This window comes from Rousettus aegyptiacus, unplaced genomic scaffold (assembly GCF_014176215.1).
Source record: "Rousettus aegyptiacus isolate mRouAeg1 unplaced genomic scaffold, mRouAeg1.p scaffold_m13_p_15, whole genome shotgun sequence".
NCBI lineage: Eukaryota > Metazoa > Chordata > Mammalia > Chiroptera > Pteropodidae > Rousettus > Rousettus aegyptiacus.
The window spans coordinates 48,623,348-48,647,712 of record NW_023416290.1 but is presented as its reverse complement, the minus strand read 5'-3'; the positions used below and the strand labels follow the sequence as shown (position 1 = coordinate 48,647,712).

Genomic DNA, 24,365 nt, shown 5'->3' with positions numbered 1-24,365 from the left:
GTCCTGTGAAGCAGATACTGTTATCTACTTAAATGAGGCCGACGTGAGGCACTGGTAGAAATGAGAGGGCAGGAGCCAGGGAGAAGTGGAGGAATTCCTCCCCCCTCTCTGCAGTTAGGTTCATAATGGTTAGTACCCCACATTACCGGTTTCATAAATCTGAAGATCCCATAATTAATATGAGGGCAGTTTTATATGAAGCCTGTTTTGAAAAGCCCTCACGTAGGTCCAGGATCATCCAGAAAACATTCATATTTTAAAAGATTTCAAATATGACACGGTAGTACGCGTGAAACAGTACCTTTCTGCGTCTCATTTCATTCTAACGAACGTTCAAACGTCCTTGGAATTTTCCTCGTGATTCTTTTAAGAATTACAAAAAGAGCATGTTGGCCGCCAATGTGTTCGTTGCATAAGGGGAATGTGAAGGAGAAAACACAAGGTTAAAGAGTGCAGGAGAAACACGTGTCATTCTGTGTTTTCACAGCCACTTTTCTATTTAGAAACAACATTGACAGTGTTTCCTGTTTGATAACTATGAAGAGTGTGCCAGCAGACATGAAAGAGACCTCTTTTCAGTATTGGAGGTGCCTGTACGGATGACCCGACCAAATGAGTATGAACTTGGATATCTGAACGAGTCTACTGGGGTGGAGGCCGAGGACACGTGTGTCAGAATTGTTGGAGGAAGGTGAACGTGAAAGATAAGCTGGAGCTAGGATATAGAATTTTTAACTGGATATATTGTCACTCCTAATAACTGGAGTTCTTTTAGTAAAGAGGAGAGCAGGTATAGGGTGGGCAGCTAGCAGTTGTTCTCACAATCGTACAAGCGGATACAACAAAAATCATGAAAAGTGTACCTTAGTGACTCGAGTTCAGAAAAACCACCTGCAGGAACCAGATGTTCCTGGATATAACATTAGGAAGAAATGAGGAACGAGAGATCCCTGAGTAGCTCTGTCTTAGCCTAGAGGTTTTCTTGGGCAGATACACTTTCGTTCAGGTTAGCTCATTCACCAACAAACATTTATCATAGTATCGTAGACACTGACAAAATGGTTAAAAAATAAAGCGCTATGATCCAGTGTCAGGATGAGTTATGTGGTTCAGGGGATCCCAAAGCAGCCTGTGTATCAGAGGCTCGAGAAGAAGTTACAAAAATGGAAATGTGTAGTCTCAATCCCTAGATATCAGAATTCAGTGGATTCGGAATTTAAGAATCTACAGTTTTAATGAGTACCCCAGTGATACTGAGGCACAAATCCAAGGGTCTGGTCTTTGGAAATCACTGGTAGAAAATGGTAATGGTAATTGACACATTGCAGATATTCTCAAACGATGGTACACACAAGACTTAACCCGAGGCCCATGCTATATATGTAGATTCCTAATGCCATCTTCAGCATTTTTGAATAATAAGGTTTTTAGAAGAGGCAGATCTGTGAATTTGTAATTAGCAGACTGATTCTGAAGCAGACCAACTTGCAGAAATTTGTGATCTGCAGACCAAAATTTTGAGCAATGCTGGTTTTTTGAAAACTTACTTTATGTCAGGCACTGTGCTATAAGCCATTTATACACATTATCTGATTTCAGACTCCTAATGGTCATATGGGAGAGAGACTTTTATCACCCCCGTTTTATAGATGAGGAAAGTAAAGCGTGGAGAAGATAAGTAACTCGTTCAAGATCGCACTGTAAATAGCTGAGCTGACTTGCAGACTAGAACTGCCTGACAACAAGATTTATGTTCTTCATACTAGATTGCCTCCTTGCTTCCAGGAGGTCAGAGAAAAAAAAAAATGAACCTTCCCAGCTGGGGCAGGTTTTATGAAGACATTTAAACTAAAGTAAGATAAGTGGACTTTGGAATTTGTCACTTGGTCCTTGGACACACACAAATTTTGAGATTTCTCTAAAGTAAATTATTTTTTGCTTTTGTTTTAGTTATAAAACTTTAGTAGATCCGCCTAAAAGCGAACATGTTGGTATTTCTTTCATATAGTAAACAGTGTTATGATGTCTGACATAATTGGATGGCTGTTAGTCCAGGCCACAACTTTTAGAAAGTGGGTGTTGAGGCCGGACACTCCTCACATTGTAACAGCCTCTTCCTTCAAAGAACTCTTGGTTTTCATTTTTTGAAGGATAAATAAACTGAGAAAATCAACAAGGCAACCCACAGACACACCCAACGAAAACAAAACAGAGGATACTGAAGCAGAGACAATTTTTTGTGTGTGTGAAAAATTGCTCCTTTTGGATTTAGCGATAATGTCAACAGCCTTTCAAAAGATAGCTGTGTACAAAATTATGAATTTCTGCTGCATATCAGTATTCCTTTAAAGGGCATGTTTTCTGGGTATTAGAGAAGTCTGTAAGTCAAAGATAACTTGTTTACCAAACAGGGACTGTAATTGAAATGGCCCTTTAGAGTTAATGAAAGTATAAAATAGCTTCCCAGACCAGTCTGAGAGGAATCTAATTTAATCATGTGTGAGCGTCACAGATTAGAAGCAGCCTTTCGTCTGTTTCTAGAACCTGAGTATAGACAACCCACGCCCAGCGAAAGGAACAGGAAATTGGACCCTGGGGGTGGGTGAAGACTGCCCACGAGAGAGCATGTAGGTTGCAGGCCTCTCGGTCCTTTAAGCGACACTGGTTAGACACAGTTCACAGTGTTTGCTGGAGACCTGAGATGCCTAGGTACGACGTCAGCCCTTTGGCGTTCAGTCAGGATCTACTGAACACCCCCTACGTCCCACGCATTCTGAGGGTACCCCGCATCCCTAGATAAAACACGGAACCATGAGGACTTGAAGGACAGGCTTCCCACGTACAATGAGAATTTCCAAAGGATGATTTTTCAAGAGTTAGAAGTGTGAAAATTAATAAGCAGAAATGACGTTTAAAATGGAGTCAAGAGGCTGAGAGAGAAAATGCTCACGGACATGTCACTCAACACACCACACTCACCCCAACAGGAAGAGCCATACCTTGGTCTCCGACAGGAAGTGACACTGCTTTTCTCTAGCAGGAAGAAAAGATTCCTTCTCGCCCAGTAACAGCTCAACCCATGGGAAACCGCTGTAACTCGGCCAATGAAAAGTCACTATACTTCCAACTTTCAGTTTCCTCCAATGGATGCTTCCTTTACAACAACTCCTCCCAAGCCCATAGAAGAGTGCGCCTCTCCCTGGATTCCTTAGACTCATGTGGTGTTCACTTTGAGACCCAGTGTCCTGAATTGTAATTCTGTGTTGTTCCCAAATAAACCCATTTGGCCGGAGAAATATCTGGCTGTCTTAAGGTCAACAGAGGAATAAGTAAGGGAGTGGGGTGGTAGCACGTTAGGGACAGAGGATTATTACGGAGACCGTTGTCATTTGTGAGAGCTGTGTTTCAAGAACTTTGAGAGCCCCCAAATCTTAAAGCCACGGTGTATAAATTTTCTCCAATAAACTTCAGTTTTCCAAGAAAGATCACTAATTATATCTTTCCCTGTCCCTTCACTTATATCACCTGCAGTAGAAGTTTACTTTTTTTGGTATCCACATTTCACATAGAGACAAAGATGGTTTTCCTTCAGGAGCCACTAGCTAGGCCACTATGAATGAAGCGCGCGCGTGTGCACACGCGCGCGCGCACACACACACACACAGAGTTTTGAAGATGAAGGCTGCTCTTGTGAATCTCAGTAGCTAATATCCACTCTCATACCTCAGCCTTCAGCTAATTTAGATTACAATTGTACATTAGAAGAATGCTGAGGACTTCGAAGAAGACTAACAACTCATCACAACCTTGTGTGTTAGATCTGTGAATGCCTTTGCAGCAATTGTATTCATGTGTGTTGTATATTTCTCAACAGGTAGATGCTCATTATTTAACAGCAGAGTGGCAGATAGTGGGCCATGTCTGGCTTGCAGGTATATTTTCCTTGGCCTTCATATTGTTTACTTTTTAATTTTTTTATTACAGAAAAAAAACTTAAAATTTACATAAAAGAAAAGATAAAAACAATAATGAACCTCCAGGTGCACATAACCCAGTTGTAAAAATTGTCAGTGTTTTGTTCATCTTGTTTCCTCCATCCACCATTTTGGAGGGAGGGTGTGGGAGGGAGCGTGCTATACGGGAGATTTGAAAACAAATGCCAAACTTCCTATCACTTTGTCCCATATTTTTCTAACTTGAGTTAGTTACCAACTGAGGTAGGCAGAATAATGGCCCCTCAAAGATGTCCTCATCCTAATCCTCAGAACCTGTGGATATGTTGTTACCTGACGTGATAAAGGGAACTTTGCAGTTGTAATTACGTTAACGATCTTGAGATGGTGAGATTATCCTGGATTATCCGGGTGGGCCTAATCTAATCACATGGGTCCTTATAATAGGAATGCAGAAGGGTCAGAGTGGAGAGAAGGCGATTAGAGGACAGAGGGTAAAAAGGCAGTTGACATGGAGTCAGTCAGTCTCTAGAAGCTGGAAGAGGCAAGGAAATGAACTCTCCCCGTGACCTTCCCAAAGCAGCCCTGCCAATAACACTGTGATTTTAGAACTTCCGACCTCCAGAACTAAAGGATGATAAATACCACTATGTTTATGGTGATGTCTTAGAGAAGCAAGAGGAAACTAATACATCAACTTTTAAATATAGGGAGAATTCACATTGAAGAATACACATTTATGGCTTCTTTTGAAAAGTTGGAGATTTGGCAATGCTATGCCTACAGTCTTTCCTAGCAATGATAGGGTAATGATAAGCTAACATTGAAAAGAAACTACCTCAAAAGTTAGGGTTTTTTTTCCCACTTATATATGGTCCTCTGTAATCCTTGAATTTGTGACTCCTTGTCTAGAAGAATCTATAGTTAATACCGCCACTATTACATTGCCGAAAGCATCTGTTTGGAATCCAGTGCTTTCTAAGCCATGAACTGGAAAGGTCAGGAGCCACTTACCTTCCTAGTGATGCAAATATCTAGAAAAGTTTGGTAGTTACAAATATCCAAACACATTTTCGTAGTCGCTAAACGTATATGGTTGCTTTAAAACTGCTTTGCACATTAAGTTGGACATCAGCATCTTAGAATTTGCAGTGTACTGGGGGAAACATCACCAGTGAAGAGTAGGGCTTGCTAAAATTTTTTAAAAAAAAAAAGCAAATTATAGTATACTGGAATGTTTCACCACCTTCGGAGGACAAACTATGCTTCATTTACTAACCCTTCAATTGTGCAATGAAGAGTGAATAGAACAGACTAATTTTGCCCCAGCTACTCGTTATAAATAGAAATATCCCTTAGAGAACACCATACTAAGGGTTATGAGTCATTTACAACTTAGTCTTGAATTACTTTAATCAGATGTGAGACTTGGGGAATAAAGAGCTTTGATTATTTGGAGGGGAATTCAGGAACTTGGATTACACTGATGTCTGCCCTGAGTGAAGCCCCTTGTGCCAGGAGGTTAAAAAGGGCAAAACTGAAGGACCCCAAGGGGAAACATAGCCTGCTGCACAGTTGCACAGAGCTGGACTCTGTGCACTCCAGTTAGATAGAGACATTACCGCTGAGTTCCCAGCCGTCTTCTTTCCTACCTCTCCCCTTATTTTCCCACCTTGTCCCCCCTTTTCCTTTGTTATGGGAGGCAGCTTTGTGATCTGGAAGTTTCACAGCTTTGAAGTCGAGAAGGCATATAACTCAAGAAGGCTTTGTAACTCTAATTATGTAACCTCGGCTGGTACACGGCCACTCCGAAGCACAGTTTCTTCCTCTGTAAACTGGGGACAATAACAAGGGAAGTGAAACGTAGCACAGTGCTTGCATGACCTTCTTAGGGCCGCCGTAACGAACTGCTACAAACGTGTTGTCGTGCAGTTCTGGATGCTGGGAATCCAAGATTCAGGTGTCAGCAGGCTTGGCTCCCTCTGAGGGCTGGGAGGGAGAATCGGCTCCGTGCTTCTCTCCCAGGTTCTGGTGGCTTGCGGGCGATCTTAGGCATTGCGTGCCTTGTAGATGCATCACCCTGATTTCTGCCTTCACTGTTCACTTAGTGTTCTCCTTGTATGTGTGCCTGCGTCCAAGTTTCCCCTTAGATTAGGGCCCATTGTAACTAATTTCATCTGCACTAATCATATTGCCCAAAATGGTCACATTCTGTAATGTCGGGGGTTAGGACTGCAACATATAAATTTGGGGGAGGGAGAGGCGCAGTATACCTTACCGTGCTTATCACAGAGTAGGCACTCAAAACATGTTTACTCCCCCAGTCCTTGATAAAGAAAATTCTTTTCCTGTCATGTAGAGGTTTCAACTATCAGATTTAAATGACTCAGTATCTGATACGTCACGTTCTTTCTAAACCTTTCTCTCCTACCTTACTACTATTTTTAACAGACCAAAAGATAGAGCAAACTTCAAACTATTCTGACCTTACTCAATTATAATATTGTATAATTCAGGCAGGGCACCGGAGTTGAAATTTACTCTGGGACTTTTCTCAGAAAAGGTCGAACAGAGCAAACAAGTAAACAAGATGGAAAGGAAATGTTTACAGGTTTACCAGATGAAACCTCGATGAAGCACTCTGAGGAATTCATTTCATACAAATGGCAGGTCACCATTTCCAACAGCTGGTGTTTGAAAGTGGTCCAAGCAGAGTCGCTCTGTCCTGGGGGTGACAAATATTTTGACTCTAGATAGAATGGCTGGCGAGGTAGCCTTCTAAGAGCCAAGGCTCAGTAATGAGAGACTGACAGGGTGGGGACCTCTAATCCAGAAAGATGCCTGAGGGAGCTGAGTTTCATGATTTGGAGCTCAGGCTTCCCTGGAGGGAGAACAAAGGTTGTAAACACTAATGGAGGAAGGCAAATGTGTGGGAACAATTATTTAAAGTGGACAGGGCAAGGGGATGGAGGTCACACAGCAGAATCCAGTTTGGAGTCCAAGTACATGACCAGGATTTCTCCTAGAATGCTGAGTGCTGGGGAGATCCAGAGTAGGATTTGGATAATGTTACTCCTCCTCCTTTCTGGGGTCCCTGGCAGAGAGAAAGAGAATAATGCACTAACAGAAAACAAGGAAAAAAATACATTTATTAATAGCTGAGCAAGTGCCCAATAAGCCCTGATGCTGAACTCCGATAAATGTCAAATTATGTAGAATTTGGCTGAAGTGATGCACCTTGTTTTCTGTGGACTGTCTTGAAGGCAGGGTGCTGGCTACGGAAACAAATCAATCACGTGGATCAGAATGATTATTCTGTCCCTAAAGTCAGACCAGCATATACGTTCTCACCACATAGATACAGGGATTTGGGTAGTGACCACAGACACCCACCCTTGGAAAACAGGACAATGCTTGCTGTTAAAAGTGGCCCAATGACAGTTTCTACATCTGAAAATTAGAGTAACAGCACCTCTTTCCTTGGAGGGGGAGTTACTAGGTTGAGGTGGGCAGAAAGAGGGGCGTGGGGTGGCCCTTCTCCTCCCTGTGGTAGAGAGTGCGCTGCTCCTACAAAGCTGTCATTCAGCTTCTCAAGAGGCAAGAAAGGATGCAGGCTGGAAAACCACCCCAAACTTACTGAGGCACAGGCTCAGGTGGATGGATCTGGTTCTTCCAATTTATGAGTCCGCCTTGACTGTGTTTAGCCCGAACTTACAGTAAAATGCATGGTAATCCAACAATCTTTTTAAAGCAAGAAGAGACCTTGGAATCACTGCCTGTAATGTATCTTAGAATGCTGTCATTCGAAGAGCTGTCTCATTAGCACTAAGCAAATGAGGCAAAACAGTTGAAAGGCCAGGTTCGTGTGGTTGGAATGCTCCAGGTCGTGATGGGGACTTGACCTTCATGTGCCTCCCGCCTCCCCTTTCCGTGATGCTGTATGATGAGAGGAGATTTAAAATCCTGGCTGTGCACTTATCTCCTTGGGTATGTGTGATCTGCCCTAAGGTTGGCTTTATTATGAAATCCCAGGGACCAAGGCATCACTTTTAATAGAGCCATCAAAGGCTCTGTTAGAGCACATTAGCATTTGACCTTCTGCATACCCAGTAAATAACTTTCAAAAATCTACTCCGCGTCTGCAAGTGTTCAAAGGGAAAAAGAGAACTGAAAACGTAGTGGATTTCGACCATGTTCTCAGGATTGATGTTTTGTCTTTACCCCTGAGCCCACCCAAAATTCACGTCCACTCGAGACCTCATGATGTGTGACCTGATTTAGAAATAGGGTCTTTGCAGATATGATTAGTTGATTTCATGTTGGAGCAGGTTGGGCTCTAAGTCCAGCGATGGGTCTCCTTATAAGAAGGTCATACGAAGACACTCAGAACGAAGTCCAGGGACAGCAGAGACAGAGATGGAGGCGATGCATCTTCAAGCCACAAAGCGCCAAGGAACACTGGTAGCTACTAGAAGCTAGGGAGATGGAGGGAAGGTTCTCCCCCGGAGCCGTGCCGAAGGGCCGCGCTGACACCCGAGGTGACTCATCTAGAACCTAAGCACCAAAGTCTCCCATACGAAGTTCTACGTTGCCTCCGATGAGCGTTCCTGGAATCTCAGGCTTTATTATATATGGCTTAGAGAAGCGCTGGGCCGGTTTCAGAATTCGGCAGGAAGGATTAAGCCTGAAATTGGGGTTGCCGCTGTTGGTCGAGGGGAGAGTCGGCATATAAAAACAATTCCCTCCTTAAATGTGCCACAGGCAGACCATATTTTTCATTCCACATTTTTCACTCTGCTTTCTCTAACATTCTTCATTATTGTCTTGACATCCGTGAGACAGGATGGGTCACTCGGTCTGCTCCCTGCTTTGAGCAATGCAGGTGTCAGATGGCTTGGGAATTGCGTGAGGGGCGCAAGATTCGTCCTGGGAGCTGCGGCTCCGCAGAACCTTGTTCTGGACTTATTTTCTAGCCTTCTTTGCCTTCTCTTTGCATTCTACTCCGCATCCAGGTGTAGACGTACCATCCGGCTCCCATTTACTGGGCTATGAGGCTGAAAGAGAGTTATAGATTGAGTGGGGCTCCTAGGCACGTTCCCCATGTGCCTTGTGGCCACATTTAAACTCCTTCCTCTTCTTCTTTTGGTCGAGCGAAGGTGCTCTTTGAGTGCCTCTCTGAGACTTGGCGAAGGGGTTACTTATCTAATGTTTAAAACACATTTGGAAATTGATAGGCACTCATTATTATTACTCTGGTATCTTGCGCTTTGTTCTAAATACCTAGAAACGTGAGGTGAAAAGATTTAAAATAAAAAGTTATCCAGATAACCATCATCTCCCACACAAAAGTTGTGATTGACCTTCCTCCCTGGTGACCGTTTTTCACTCTGCTAGAAGTCGTTCCTTCTATACCTAGACCTTCCTTCTCGAGCAGGATAGCTGGAGGAAAGATTGCACTTGCGGTGTGATGCGGATCGTTCTGCGTTTCCAGTATTTGTCATGTGGGAAGTGCTTTCCATAAATCGTTTCATTTAATCTTTCTAAAATATGCATAGGAGGCCATTATTAGCATATTACACATCAGCGAACAAGTGCTTAGAGCTGTTAAGTAGCCACGCGTTGCTTAATGACGGGGCTCTGTTCTGAGAAATGTGGCATTTGGCAATTTCATCGTTGCATGAACATCAGTGAACTACACAAACTGAGACAGCATAGCCTCCTATGCACCGAGGCTCGTAGGCTACAACCCCGTACAGCATGTTAACTGTTCTGAATACCGTAGGCTATTGCGGTTCGTTGCACTGCAGCATCACGATGGTGGAGATGTCACTAGGCTCAAGCAGGAGACAGAAAATACATATGTTAGGAAGAGCGAGTTGGCATGAGCGGAGAAAAACAAACCCGCACAGTGTTTCCTTGTTCTACAAACAGAGTCCACGGAGCAAAGAGGAGACATAAAGCGAGAGTCCCAGCAACTAACGCAGTCTCGGCCCAGTAGAAGGGGATTTTAACCTGAAAAAGATCTTGAAGTTGGAGACGCTGTTAACAGTAATTTAGTCTTATGTCATCCTTTGGCAGATGAGGACATTGGAACCACAAAGGCAAGTAATTCTTGCCCAACTCTTTAACTCGATATTCACTTATTTTTACTTTAATGTTGTGGTAAGAATAGCTAATATTTTTAAAGGCTTGCTTGCTTACTGAATGCGAGACACGTTTCTAAGCCCTCTCTGTGTATTTATTCATTGAATCCTTGCAACTCCGCCTAGGAGGCAACAGTATCATTCTTTTCTTTGGAAATACCTACCAAAAAATTAAAAAAAAAAAAAAAAAAACAACATACTGAAAGGTTCTGGTAAAACTGTCTTTGAACGTAATCTGCAGCTTCTAGGTATTTTAGAGGAGCCACAGTCAGTAGTTTCCAAACCGTATTTCAGCAGGTGTAGGAACCCCACTCCGAGGTGGCGATAGGGTAAAGGGCAGAAAGGCCGGGACCTCAACCAGGCTGCCGCCCCATACAAATCCTGTCCCAATTGTTTTACGTTTTGTTCTGTGGTGTGCGATTTAATCTGATCAGACGGGCCAATGAACACTAAGTCTGACAGTTGCTGAACTAGATGACCTATGAGACCCGTCTGAAATCGAGGACTCAGTGACTCCGTCCCTCACTTCTTTTTAACTGAGGTATATTTGACACATAACTGTGTACGTTTAAGATGTACACCTGTTGACTTTGTACTCTTGTCTTTACTTCTGACCAGTGACTTCTTCCCACTGTCTCTGAAATTCCCCTGGTCATTTTGTACACTCTTTCTCTCATGTCCCACAGAAGTGACTACAGGGGCAGCATTCAGCCTGCAGTTAAGCTTCAGAATATTTTCAAAAAAAGGTTGTTGATTTCCCTTCACTCTTCTCATGAGAGACATGATCAGTTCTTGAGAAACCGCTACGGCGTCTGAAGGCGGGAAGCTGGGATGGAGACGCAAGTCACATCACATCTGTTTCAGTAGGCACGTTGTCGCAGAATGCAGACACGTCCCCAGAACCTCTACATGATCATTGGAAATCTTTGGGTGGCAGGAAATTTGGGTTTGTAATGGAAGTTGTCACTAAACATCAGCACAAACACTCGAGCCTGAAGAAAAGCATCCTCGAAATGATTTGTGATGTGACGCTCACGCGGCCCAACGTGTGGCTGTGGAAACCTGTTCTTCAGCATGAAATTTTTCTTCCCAGAAGGTCGGATGTCCTCATGGGCAGATTTCTGCCTTCGAGCATTCACGGGGGTGTTGAGATGAACACTCCAGACAGGAATGGTGGGAATGCCCAGTCTGAGTCTGGTCCCCGCAGAGATGACATACTCACACAGGGCTCTTTGATAAACCACAGAATTCTTTAGGGCCTTGGGATTATTCCCGTCTATCTATACCGCTTGACGTGGGTGGGTGTATGACTCCACTCTTAGAAAGGTCTGCACTGTACTGCTGGTATTTACCACTGAGGTTTCTTTTGCAAACGTAATGCTGTTTTTGAGGAATGATGCTGAGTTGTGTTCACATTGAAATGACGGGTTCCAGGCAAAGTTAATGGATCAGATCTGAGTAGGTAAGTAAGGCAAGCACTTTGGGAGGATCGTTTGTAGCTTCTCCAGTCCTGCTTAATGAGCTAGAAAAGTAATTTACTAGGTTTAATGTAGAGGCTGGAAAAAATTTATTCCAACCCCCACCCCCCCAAGAAAAAAAGCAACACTTTATGCCTTGAGACCATATCTTATTCACCTTGTAGGGTCTGGTACATTGCCTTCTCTAACAACTTGTTTTGGTCTCTTAAAGTTGCTGTTGTTCCGTTGGATGGATTTTTAAAATAGGCACAAAATGTATAAAGGAAGAAATAAACCAGGCAGTCATTCACATTCTAGTGTAAATAGCCTCACAGAGGATTTCTTCTTTCCTGAAAGGAAGGTTTTGTTTGGAATTGTTGAAAGGGGCATTAAAAAATAAAGATGATCATTGTGCAATGAGTTCTTCCTAGGAGAACTTTGAAAAGGATTTGAGGAGAATGGATTGAAATTGTCAGCACCAAAGATGTTCTGAGCTTGCCTTGTACTTTTTCCCAGGGAAAGTCATATTGTTATCTTTTCCAAAGAATACTGTTTTTTTGGCAAATTTAGAAATCGGTGAATCTGCCACAGTTTTTTCCACTCAAAGTTTCTCTGAGAGCTTTACCATCTGCCAGGTGCCATGCCAAGGACATTACACGCACCCTCTTCATTTTATCTCCACTATAGCATTATGAGGTACATGCTACTTAGGCTCAAAATGATGCTTATTCTGCACCATGCTAAGCATTTTAGACATTTTTAACTCAATCTGTACAACGACCCTCTGATTTGAGTACTATTATTTCCCCATTTTACCAATACAAAAACTGAGATATGAAGAGATTCGCTGACTTGCTCCAAATCTCACAGCTAGTAAATCGTAGAGCTATGGTTTATGTTAAGGCATTCCAGCCCCAGAGTCAGCACTCTTAACCACTACTGTATATGATGTTATCTTTATCGGCGAGGAAATAGAAGCACAGAGACTAATAGCTTGCCCAGAGTCACACGGGCAATCAATAATGGGGCAGGAACTCAGACTCAAGCAGCCTATAAAACTACATCACCCACAAAGCCCAGCCTGTGAACCATCCTGCACATCTCAACTCTGATCACTCATTCATAAAGCCACAATTACCTGCTTCTCCCTCAATGCAGATTTCCCTGTGGCACTTCCTGTCCTTTAACAATAAGACTAGAAAGGGAAGAAATTAGCTTTTATCATTAATTTAGCTCATTTATTTAAATTCCGAATAGATTTTGGATATGGTTTGCTCTGAATTAGTTGCCAGTGTCAAAGACAATCTCAACTTCATCTAGAACAGGGCTTCTTAATCTTTAATGAGCCCACGACTCACCCGAAGGTCTTGTTAAAATGAATTTCTGATTCAGTAGGTCTGCGATGGGCCTGACACTATTTCCAGTGAGCTCCCAGGTCATGCCGCTGCTCCTGAAACACAATCCATGCTTTGAGTAGCAAGGCTGGAGCACCGAGTCTTTCCAAACTGAGCATCGAAATTATTCCTGGAGTTCAAATTGGAAGGAGAATATTTTTCTAGATGGGAGACCATTTAGGGAGTATGATGGGATCAACACGGGGCAGACAGGGATGGTAAGATCTGAGCTACACAGACTCCCCAGGTCAACTAAAGATTAAGGGTCATCAGGCCTAATCATGCAACTGATGTTTGAATCCTCTCGTATCCTGGCCAGTTCATCTCAGCCCGTGAGTTCAAGAATTATCTGCAACGAATAGAATGGAAACAGTCAACAGAACAAGAGGATTTCAAGATGGTGCCTGAATCACAAAAACAATCCGAGAGTGAAAGACCGGGGGAAGAGGCTGTGATGTCTCATGCTTGTTCAGACAGACATTCGCCTCAATTCCAGAGGCTTTGGATATTTATTCCAAAGCTTTTAAACCTTACCATTGCCTAAGAAAAACAACACACTCTACTGGAGAACCATCTGGGAGCGCTTAGTCCCCAAGCATCTGCGTCCCACTGTAAAATAAAGATTTCGATGCTGACTGGCAGGTGCGAAACAGTGACAGCTGTTTCGCAGCTGGGCTGCTTCTTAGCTGCACTGACTGTACACACCGAGGCCCTGAGAAAACATATTTTCAAGAATCAAGAATCCTATGACCATGAATGGTTTCTTCCCATTTTTATTTTACAACCTGAACCAAAAGGCGCTTTTATTGTTGGGTCTTTTGACTGGGGAGGTGCCAGCGTCTTTCTCGTTACTCTTTCCTCGGGCTGTCGTTTTTCAAGTTCTCTTCTTCTGTTTCAGGTGCCCGGGGAGAGCGAGAGACAGTGGAAGCCAGCCCTGGTGGTCCTGACTGAGAAGGACCTTTTAATCTACGACAGCATGCCACGGAGGAAGGAAGCCTGGTTCAACCCGGTTCACACGTACCCACTTCTCGCCACCAGGTAGCCATGACTTTGTGGTTGAGTGTCGTGAGTTTGCGGTCCGAAATGATCTTAATCCATTACAATGATTTCAACACCTTATATTACTGCTTACTGTTGCAGCAGGAGTGGAGAGTTGCTCCAGAATCGAGCCACCTGTGTTTAGCCAGATAGAATTATCGGTTACGGCCAAACGTGAGGCAACACGGAGACAAAGGACAAACTGCTTGTCCAACCTGAAGGAATAGTGACATCTCTGAGATGGTCCCAGCCTAGTCACCTTCCTGGGTCTCCATCCCATCCCCTTTGGGATGAACTGTGCACATGTATTTACAATCTTGAAGTTCAGGTAGAAACAATTATCAAGCAAGGGTCTTCACTTGGTGGCACAGAGGATGTCATATGGGAACGTTCCGCTGTGCTTTTTAAAGCGCGTTTAGCATGAGAGACACCGTAACAAGTTCTTCCTCAGTTGCATGAAACTTCCTCCGGAAGTGAGGCTGCCAGGATCTGTCTGTTTCTTAAGACCTTCAGTGCACATTTGTTGTTTATCTGACATATTAACTTACTGCATCACATGCTCACCCTCTTCTTTGAAGGTCTGTATCCTGCGCACAAAAACACATCGAACCTGAATCTTGCCTTCAAGTAACTGACAACTCCCAGACCCAGCTTCTATTGCCAGCTCTTTCTGTGTGTGCTTTGTGATAATGGGCACAATTTTCATTACTCCTACAGCTCTGTTTCTTTACCTAGAAGCTAGGCTCACTAACGTAATGCTTGCGGCCTCTCTGGCATAGGGTCTGGCCATATTGGGCCCTTAAATGTCTGTTGAATGAATTATCGAACAATGTGGGACAAACTCTGGAAGGAGTTTGGTCCAACAACAGACAGAGGATAGGGGACTGAAGTTTTGGGACATCTGTCCTGAGCAAAAGATAGAAACAAGATGGGTTCTGTGTTTTCAACAGACTGAGGTGCCAAACAGTGTATATATAGACAAGGCTCAGGTGCGGGGAACAGAATGAGACTCATTGGCAGAGCAAGAGGTAACATGAAATTGAAATGATGAGGGTAGAGAGGAGAGCAGAAACTCCTTAAAACGTCTCTTACTTCCAGTCATGGGTGGTTATGGAGACCAGCAAGGGTGACCTGAAGATGGAAATTATTGGTCACCGATGTTAATAGAGCTTCAGGGTTAGGAACTGGGCCTAGATCACTTAGATATGAATAAAATACATAGAATAATACACAAGACTAATTTAATTTTTGAGTCTCCTAAGCCTTAAAATCTTTGGCAGGATAGCTATTAGAGTGCTATTGATGTTTACAATAAAGCTTCAATAGTCAGAATCCAAACAGCCTACAACGTTCGTGTGAAGATTCAGGCTACATCTTGCGGTCCATTCACATTCAGCACCATCTCCATCACTTTTTACAGTTTACATTGCAATCCTCACCCACGGGCACTGATGTTCAGATTCTGAGACATGCCCACGACTGACACCAAAGAAAGATTAGACCACAGTCACTGCATTCCAGTTTCTAAGAAGAGAAATAAGACTCGTGGCTCTTGGGCTGATTTTCAGGAACAAAAGTTTAGGTAACTCCCAGACAACTTGAACATAAAACTCACCCTGGGACCCAGCTTCCTCCTCTCAGTTTCCGAGCATCCTGACTCATGGGGCTGCTCTTCCTTTTGCTCCTTCGCCCTCTTACTCGTTCATTCAGAACTTAGAAACTTTAGCTCCTCAGTTGCAATGGCCGTGTTTCACACACTCGGTGGTTATGGCCAGTGGCCACCATCGCAGACAGCTCAGGTCTAGAATGCCGCCATCATCACGGAAGCTTCTGTTCTCGGACGGCACTGCCCAGTGCATAAACAATTGCCTCGGGATTTGTCCCAATGCAGGCAGGTGACGGGACTTGCCCACTCCCACAGCGGTCTGTCGAAAGCTCAGGCCGCCCGCAGGATGTGTTCTTGCAGGCTCTCCGGGCTCAGTGGTTCAGGGCACTCCTGAAGGAAGTCGTGGATGTGAACCTTCAAAAGCAAAATCCCCCACCCCCACCCCCTGGGAGGAGGGGGGGGGTGGGTGTGCAGACACAGGAAATAGCCTCTGAGGAGGTGTGGGAGGTGGGCAGTGAACGTATCTGGATTGTGAGCAAAGCACACGAATGGCCTAAAACCGTAAGCCTGCATCCAGCATGGAAAGAGAAAATGGAAACCCCTTCAGTGCAAACTGTGCTCATTTAGAACAAAAGATGCAGCATGAAAAATCGGTGTTTGTCCTCTAAACATAAAAGGAGATACAGAGGTGATGCTTAACCTCCCAACTCGCTGCCCCTTCCCAAATGACTCAGCCTGACCACTGAGCTGCAAAATAAAAATGTGTTATTGTAGGTGTATGTCAGTCCTATCAGCAGTGATAAAATTAGGCCCATAATCATGCCCCTGGTCTCCAGCTGGTTCTAGGCAGAGTCTGTCCGAGATGTTAGGGCAGCGCTGGCCATTCGTTCGTACTCCGTCCCCTGGAGCGAGGAGGTAATTTGCTGCCTGTTCCGGGGCAGCAGCCTGGAAAAGTAAGAGCCGGAGTTTCCATCCCAGTATTTCTCCCACCAGGAGGGTGCTAAACTCCAGGCTGATCTTTCAGAGCCCTCGTCTATTAAATGCACCCGTGAATGCCTCTGTCTCCCAAACCCAGGGGGAGATAGATATACTTGGGGAAAATATTGGTTTTTTAACTGACCTTTTGGCTTGTGCATCGGCCACCTGGTTTGCATATATTGGTCTCTGCCAGCTTCTCTCCACGCCTCTGGGGCAGTTCCTAGAGAAAGACTCAGGAAGCAAACTAGGAAAAGGACCGCTCCCCTTGCTACACCCCCTTTCCCGACAATCACGCTGGGGAGATGTACCTTTCTGTAGCTCCGGGCTGAGCTTGTGAATGAGTTGCTGTGGAACAGGGTTCGTTCGCCCCAGCTGAAGACGCAGACTATTCTGTCCTTGCAGGAAAAGCCAGCTTTCTGAGGTGGGAGGCTGGGCTGAGGCTGTACGTTTCTGCCGAAAGTGGTAGAAATCAAAGGAATTCTCTGGATCCTTCTGTTATAATACTTCCATTGGCTACGTCCCTAGCCACACACTTAAATTCATCAAGTGCCTCCTTCCTGTACTTCTCGCATGTTCTATGCCGTCACATGTGGCCATGTGTCCTTTATACATGACCATTTGGGCACGTAGTGTGTCTAGTAGCATTATTTGTCCTTGTCCTTTTTTAAAATTTCCTTTAAAAATATTTTATTGAGGTCTAATTTAGAAACAGTAACGAATACAAATCTTAAATGTAAGCTCAACTTTTACTTATGGATATAGAGCCATGTCATCTAAAATTTTATTATAGGATGTCTATTAATTAATCATCCCAGGTGATGGGTATTGTGTTTGCAAAAACAATAAGTCCTCATTTAATGTTCTCGACAGGACACTGTGTCTCCAACCACTTCTGCCATAGGCTAATAGATAGAAACAGGAATTGAGTCCCTAGGCATATTTATGTATTTCAATCAGCCTATGGTAAAATGAGTGTTTGTTTACACTGTTTCACTTCAGGTTACAGTTTCCAAGAACCAGTCAACAATGTTAGGTGAAGACTTACTGTACGCCAGGTGGTAAGAAACCAGTGACCAACATTTGGAGGGGGAGAGTAGACGAAACCCAAGTACTGGCATAGATTCTCTCTGAGTTTGCAAAACTTGTCCACTTTAAGAATCACCTGGCTCTTTATCAAAGATTCCTGTCCCAAAGACCCTGCCCTGGAGATGCTGGCTCAGCCGGCCAGGTTAGAGGTCAGGAATGCGCGCCTTTAATGAGCATTGGGAAAGGGCGGTCCTCAGGGTTCCCACTTTTAGCCCTCTCAACCCTGTGAGGTTTAGGTTTTATTCCCATTTCACAGACAAGTAGATAGAGGAACTAAGAGGTGAACTAACTTACCCGCATACGGCTAGGAAGAGAAACCTGAGGCTAAGTCCACGTTCTTAACCACTGTTCCCTGCAGCCTGCAGGAGCACGTTCTCATTCCCTGCTAAGTATATTGTACAAACCTTTCCTTAGCTCTCTTGCAACTTAATTATAACATCTCCTGCAAAGTGATTATTAAAATTAAAATACGATCACTGTGTTTTAGTAAGCTCAGACTGCCACTACAGAACACCACAGACCGGGAGGCTCAAGCGACAGATGATTATGTTCTCACAGTTCTGGAGGGCGGAAGTCCAAGGCCAGCGTGATCAGTTTCCGGTGACAGCGCTCTTCTTGGGTTTGTAGATGGCCACCACCCTACTGAGTGCTCACGTGACTTCTTTGTGCACTGAGGGGAGAGAGAGAGCACTGGAGCTCTCTGGTATCTCTTCTTATAAGGAGACTGATGCCATCAGAGCAGGGCCACACACTCATGCCCTCTTCATAGGCCCTGTCTCTAAATAGCATCACATAGAGGGTTAGGGTTTCCACATATAAACTGGCGGTGTGGGGGTGGGTGGGACAGAATTTAACCCATAGCAACTGGCATAAATCCAGCCTTATTTAGTACGATGCCTGGCACATAGCAGGACTAGCACTATTCGGGGTGTCAGACAGTCTCCCTTGGCACAAGAACTGGCTGGGACCATAGCCAGTAGGAAATAGATTTCTTCCGAAATCAAGTTACTCCCTCAGACAGTTCATAGTTGATTTGTTTATTTGTTTAGGGGTGTGTGCGTGTGTGTGTGTGTGTGTGTGTGTGTGTGTGTGTGTGTGTGTGTGTTTTAGGCCCAGGCACATCTAATTTATATTTTTCTGGAAGATGAAAATTTGATTGCGTTTCATAGCAGTGGCCCCAGAAATACTCGCATATTCTTGGAGTTGACGGCCATGAAAAGTTTACGAGCAGTCAGTCCCCTCTCTTACCGACAAGATTTCAGGGTGCATCAATGGTGTGATGTACAGCAGTACACTTGGGAGGTTTGCAAACATGTTGTAATTTTAGCTATTCTCATCCCTCAGCTTTTTATGAGTCCTTGGGAAAACATTTCCCGCTTAGCCAAAGCTTATTTGATGTTGCTGAACATTAAGGGAAAAAAAAAAAAGGCACCGTCGCCCATATAGAGTAAGTGTGTTGGGTTTTTGTCACTGTCGTCATCATTGGCAAGTGAGACAGGCCTACAGAGAAGGAGGATTCAGGTTGCAGTATTTCTGGAATTGCAGAGGAGGTTCAGCCCAGATACTCTACACATCCAGTTTGTTGGCAAAAGGTTCAGGAGCGCAGAGCTTGTAAAAAGAGTGATGTCGGTCTGAGCCCCGTTCTCCGACCTGTGAGGCAGCAGGAGAAGAGGAACTGGTGAGCATCCATTTCTCTCCTGCAAGAGCCCTTGCAAGCCAAAGACACTGAGTATTTCGACTAAACGTGAAGCGTCATTGCTGGTGCCTAAGGGACTAACCTGTTTCTAAGTGCTAAAAGCAATGGCTGCCCTCAGGCCAGCCTCAGCGCGTTTTCCACAGGGCAGGTTTGGCCAATGGCATTTGTCAAACGCTATATCACAACCACTTATGGTTTTCACACTAAGCCTGGGAGGCCCCCTCACCTGGAGGGAATGTAGGCATTTTCCACGGGCATTTTCTAGGGTAGCACAAGAGGATCTACATGCCAAGGGAGATACACTTCATCAGACTGTAAAGTGTGGGCTGTCCATCCTGTTTGTCCCCATATACCTGGTGGTCACACTAGCTGCCAGCCTCCTGCCCCTCCTCACACCAAGTTGGGTGCTCCTCGGAGTTGGTGGGTGGGAGGTTAGCAGAGTGAGGAGGTTCAGGGACTCTGGAATCAGACAAACCAGGAGCTGAACCCTGAGATTTCTACTTGCAGTGTAATCTTGGGCAAAATATCAATCTGTCTGAATCCAAGTCTCCTCATGTGTGTGAAAGGGCAATACACACACACACGTAACTGTGTATGTGTGTGTGTGTGTGTGTGTGTGTGTATATATCTATCTATCTATCTATCTATCTATCTATCTATCTATCTCAAAATGTGAGAGATAAAAACCAGGTGTTATAAGAGCTCTGTGTTCAGGTTATTCACTCCTGGTTTCATTTTCCCAGTAAAAGAGAACTAATTTTAATTGTCCTTGTCTTACATGAATGGTCTTTTTATAATACATATTCTATACACATTGTGATATATGTTGAACTAATTAAATCATAGCTGGGATAAGGGAACATGTAAGAGATAGCCAGAAAATTCAAATAACATATTTAAAAAATCTAGTTCTAAGACTACGAAATAAGAAAGAGACCATTAACTTCAAAGGAACAATTTCCCGAGATGCGGGGCGATCCCGATGTCAGAATACTCGCCAGACTGTAAGCCTCGTTTATCTTGGAGAAGAAAAGTGCATCGTGGATGAGCCGAACCCATGGATGACAGGACGTCTTCATCAGAGTCGCTCACTTCTCTTTCCTTCCTGCCCGTAGTTGACGGGCTGGAGTTGGGCCCTTGTTCCGGTGTGACGGAAAGGGTTCAAATTCCAGACAGTCGCTATGTGATCCTGGCCGCTACTTAACTGCACAGAGCTATGGGTGACTTGCTTGTTGTAAAGTGGATCCCTCGGCACCACCTTCAAAGGGTCCTTGTGAGACTAAGCGACAGTGTATCAGCGCGGCCTTTCGCCCAGCAGGAGTCCGCTTCCCTCCCTCCAGCTGCTGGCCTCCGGCTGTGAACGCTCATGAGGCCACAGAGAGTGTATGGAAGACAATCAATCACTTGTCCCTTCGAAACCCACCCAGCTACCACTGAACGGTCAAAAATTGGTTCCCCTCTCTTTTGCTGCTCATTCTCCTGTGTTAAGTTGGCCTTTGCTTATAGTCAGTACCCCTCAATCATGTCAACTTTCTCAGAGATGGGACCTTGCCTGACTCATCACCTTATTCAGATGACAGAAGCTTAGAAGATAGAGATGGGCAGTTGTGCAGCTCCTCTGGGCTGAGGGCTGCTACGGGGCGGCCCCTCCTACCTGACAGCCGGGTCCTTATCGGCCGTTCTTTCCCTCACTTCTTTCCTGGGGTCTGTTGACTGTCAGGCTTCGTTAGCGGTGGCCAGTGGATGAGGCTATTCGAGAGCGCCAACCCGTTGAGGGACCTGGTCAGTTGCTTTTTTTTCTTTCTTTTTCTGTGGCTTGCATTGTGGCATCTGTTGGGAGATGTTAATTATAGCAATTAAATAAAATGAGGATGTAATATTGCTTAGCAACCCAGTTACCTAATATGTAATTTTACTAATTTGGCTGAATCTGTGTGCTGCAATTGTTTTTGTTTTAATTAAGGATATTAATAATGTTTTTGTATGGAACACTTTAGGCAATGTTTTCTAACACCCATCCAGAATTAAATTAGTGCATCAGCACACCTTGAGAGAGAGGGTTTTTTTTTTTAAATTTTTGTTTTAATCAAAACCAGTCAGACCAATGTTACCCCAATAAACTTAATTAAAAAAACAAAAACAAAAACAAAAAACAAAAAAAACTAGCAGTCAGGCCAAGAGGCATACCTGAAGATCCAGCAACAATATGTAGCCTAGTACCTCAGTTATTGACAGAGAAGCTTGTGGCCTGGCCTCCTGCAGGAATAAGTATTTTTACTGCCAATTTCTGCCAAGTGATGGATGAAGAATTTGACCTGAAAGTGTACTTATCATACAGCCATGCTGAGCCTCATGGAATCCACCACTTTGGACATTTGAAGTAATTTTAAGATATTTCACCCTTTCTTTGTATCTGGGTGAGAGACCCATTTTATTGATATACAATTCTTTAAATCTACACTGGATTCGTGCTGGCCACAAATGTAGAATCTTAATGACTTTTACCTTTTTTGATACAATGATCCCCTTCTACTCTGAGACCACAGAGGTAACTCTGACTTCCTAAATAACCAAGTCACCACTAAAATCACCAGTTGCAAGAGACGAAAAGAAGAAACAGGAAATGGACGTTAGGCTAATCTCCCAGAACATCACATCCTAGTCACTACTCAAGATCACTTTTTTTTTTTTTTCCTCAGAACCGAACCAATCTGGAAATTGTCATTTAGGGGATATAAACTTGAGTTCTTTGCATTTAGCACTAGCTACTCTTTCGTGTGGCTGAAGGACTGAGGGTAGAAAAGAAGTCGGCCACTAATCACAGACTCTTGGGAAAAGAACCCTCTTTATACTCCAGGCATTCATTTAGCCATTCACTTGACAAATATTTACTGAGCGCCTGTCATGTGCCTTGCATCATTCTAGGTGCTAGGCACGCAGTAGGGAATAATCAAATAAAAAGTCGTGCCCTGATAGAACTAACGATAATGGGTATTTCTGAATATTCCGTACCAGGCGCTGTCCCGTGCAGTGTTCATGTGACGCATTTCCTCCTCGCAGCACTAACCACGGTAGGCAAAGCATTATCCCCAGTTTGCATTTAAAGAGTCTGAGTCACAGGTAGTTTGAGAAACTTGCTAAGGTCATGCAATTGGCAAATATCAGATTTGGGGTACCTGTTCCCTCATATCTATGGCTTTATTTTCTTGCACCGCTTTCTACTATTATGTGGTCTTACTCATTTGTCCACTTACTCACATTCCTGTCTAAGAGGAAATCTTGCTGGGATTTGTGGCCTTGTTTCCAACTGTGGCTTCGCTTCCAACCGTGGCTTCATCCGTGGGAATGTGTATCTGAATTTTGTATCCAGGGAACGAAGCATGTCCTTGGTATCCTCATGCAGTTTCAGATAAAAATGAAAAAACGATGTGAATTGCAGCTTAAACGCCTGTTCCAGGGTGTCAGTATTTTTTTTTTTTTTTCCTGGCTGGATAAGAAAGTTATCTTCTCTTGGGAGACAGCATTTTCGTGGTTGGTGTCATTTAGTTCCTGCCACAGATGAGAGACAGATGGTCATTTTTTTAAGGATACACAAATAACTTAAAATGTAAAATAATTGAAAGATAAATAATAGCTATTTCAGAGTCCCTCCTGAGACTGCAGATCAGGAAAGATCTTTGGGAGGAATTTTGAGAGGAATATAAGAAAGGCTATTCCTGGCAGAATAGGAAAAACGCAGGCAGACAGATTCTGTCCTTAGCCCTACCCTTTCAAATGATGACTTTAACATCTTAATGTCCAGCTGACATTTACTTGGCATTTAGTGTCTGGAATCTGGCCCCGGTAACGAGCTATCAAATGAAGAGTTCATTAGGAGGCCTTCCAGTGCCCCCAAATTTTATTTTGAAATAGGTCAAGTAAATGTGTGTGTGTGTGTGTGTGTGTGTGTGTGTACTTTCCTCTGCAAACTTAAACTTGAATTTAAAAACATTTTGAAAAACTTTCATTCGTGCAGTTATTTAGCCAACATGAACACTTAACGTGTCAGGTAGGATGCTAGACAGCACAGAATCAATGACGGATGAGACAAGACTCTTACTCTTAAGAACGTCAAGGAAGATGAGGTGGTAATTTTAAAACAGTGGGGTAAATGGATTGATGATGACGTGTAGGAGTCTGGAGGAGGGGCGCAGACCTTGAGGAAGTCATGCTGTGCTTGGCCTTGAGCTCCAGCACATGGCTGTGCTGTCAATAGCAAGTTGTTTCCCCCCGATGTCACCTTACCCAAGAGCTGTCAACCTAGACGCATGAGTGACAAACCTTACAGAGGGGGCGCCCGAGCATGCCTGCTGGCAGCCAGCTCAGGCAGTTGTGGCCTTGCAGGAAGTGCTCTACTTCACCTTGGACCCAGGAAGCAAATCATCTGCTCCAAGTGTGGCCCTCCCTGGATGGAATGTGCTGGCGTCCAGGGATGGAAGGGCTCGTGGCCCTTGTGGACCCTGGTGTTGCTAAGGATCCAGATACTGAGAAGCTAAGATCGCAGGGCCTTATACAATATTGCTTTAGCTTATGTTGAGTCTGCCACGTCTGAGCTCTCAGAGTGGAGATGCTCAGTGAGCAGACTGTTGGACAATACAGTATCCAATATTGTATATCCAATCTATTCTGTTGTCAGGAAGTGAAAATATGCCCACTTAAACTCAGATCAAGAGAAAGATTTCACAGGACATTTATAAACATAATCATTGCTCTGTTGTTCTCTCTTCCTGCCACGCCTCTCACTCATATAACACAAAGAGGTAAGAGGAAGGATCTTGACCTTATCTTGTCCAGTGGCCTTGTGTCATCTTTGCAGTGCCATGATTTATAAAACTCCTCCCCGTTCGGGCTCCTCAAGATGGCAGAATGATGAAGGTCCACATTTCTATGTATCATCCCCAAATTATCGCTGCGAACAATCAAAAGCAATTAGTTGGGATGATATGGAGAACGAAGGAAAATTATTTCCGACACC

The 24,365-nt window shown here is 44.1% G+C and overlaps 1 protein-coding gene across 1 annotated transcript in view; it reads left to right on the top strand.

The window, feature by feature from the left end:
- The window catches only part of SNTB1 (syntrophin beta 1), a 192,501-nt gene that overhangs the window by 151,743 nt on the left and 16,393 nt on the right, over nt 1-24,365 (top strand). The window contains exon 4 of the mRNA XM_016156574.2: nt 13,846-13,985. Within this exon, the coding sequence (XP_016012060.2) occupies nt 13,846-13,985 (140 nt within the window). The remainder of the gene's footprint in view (nt 1-13,845; nt 13,986-24,365) is intronic.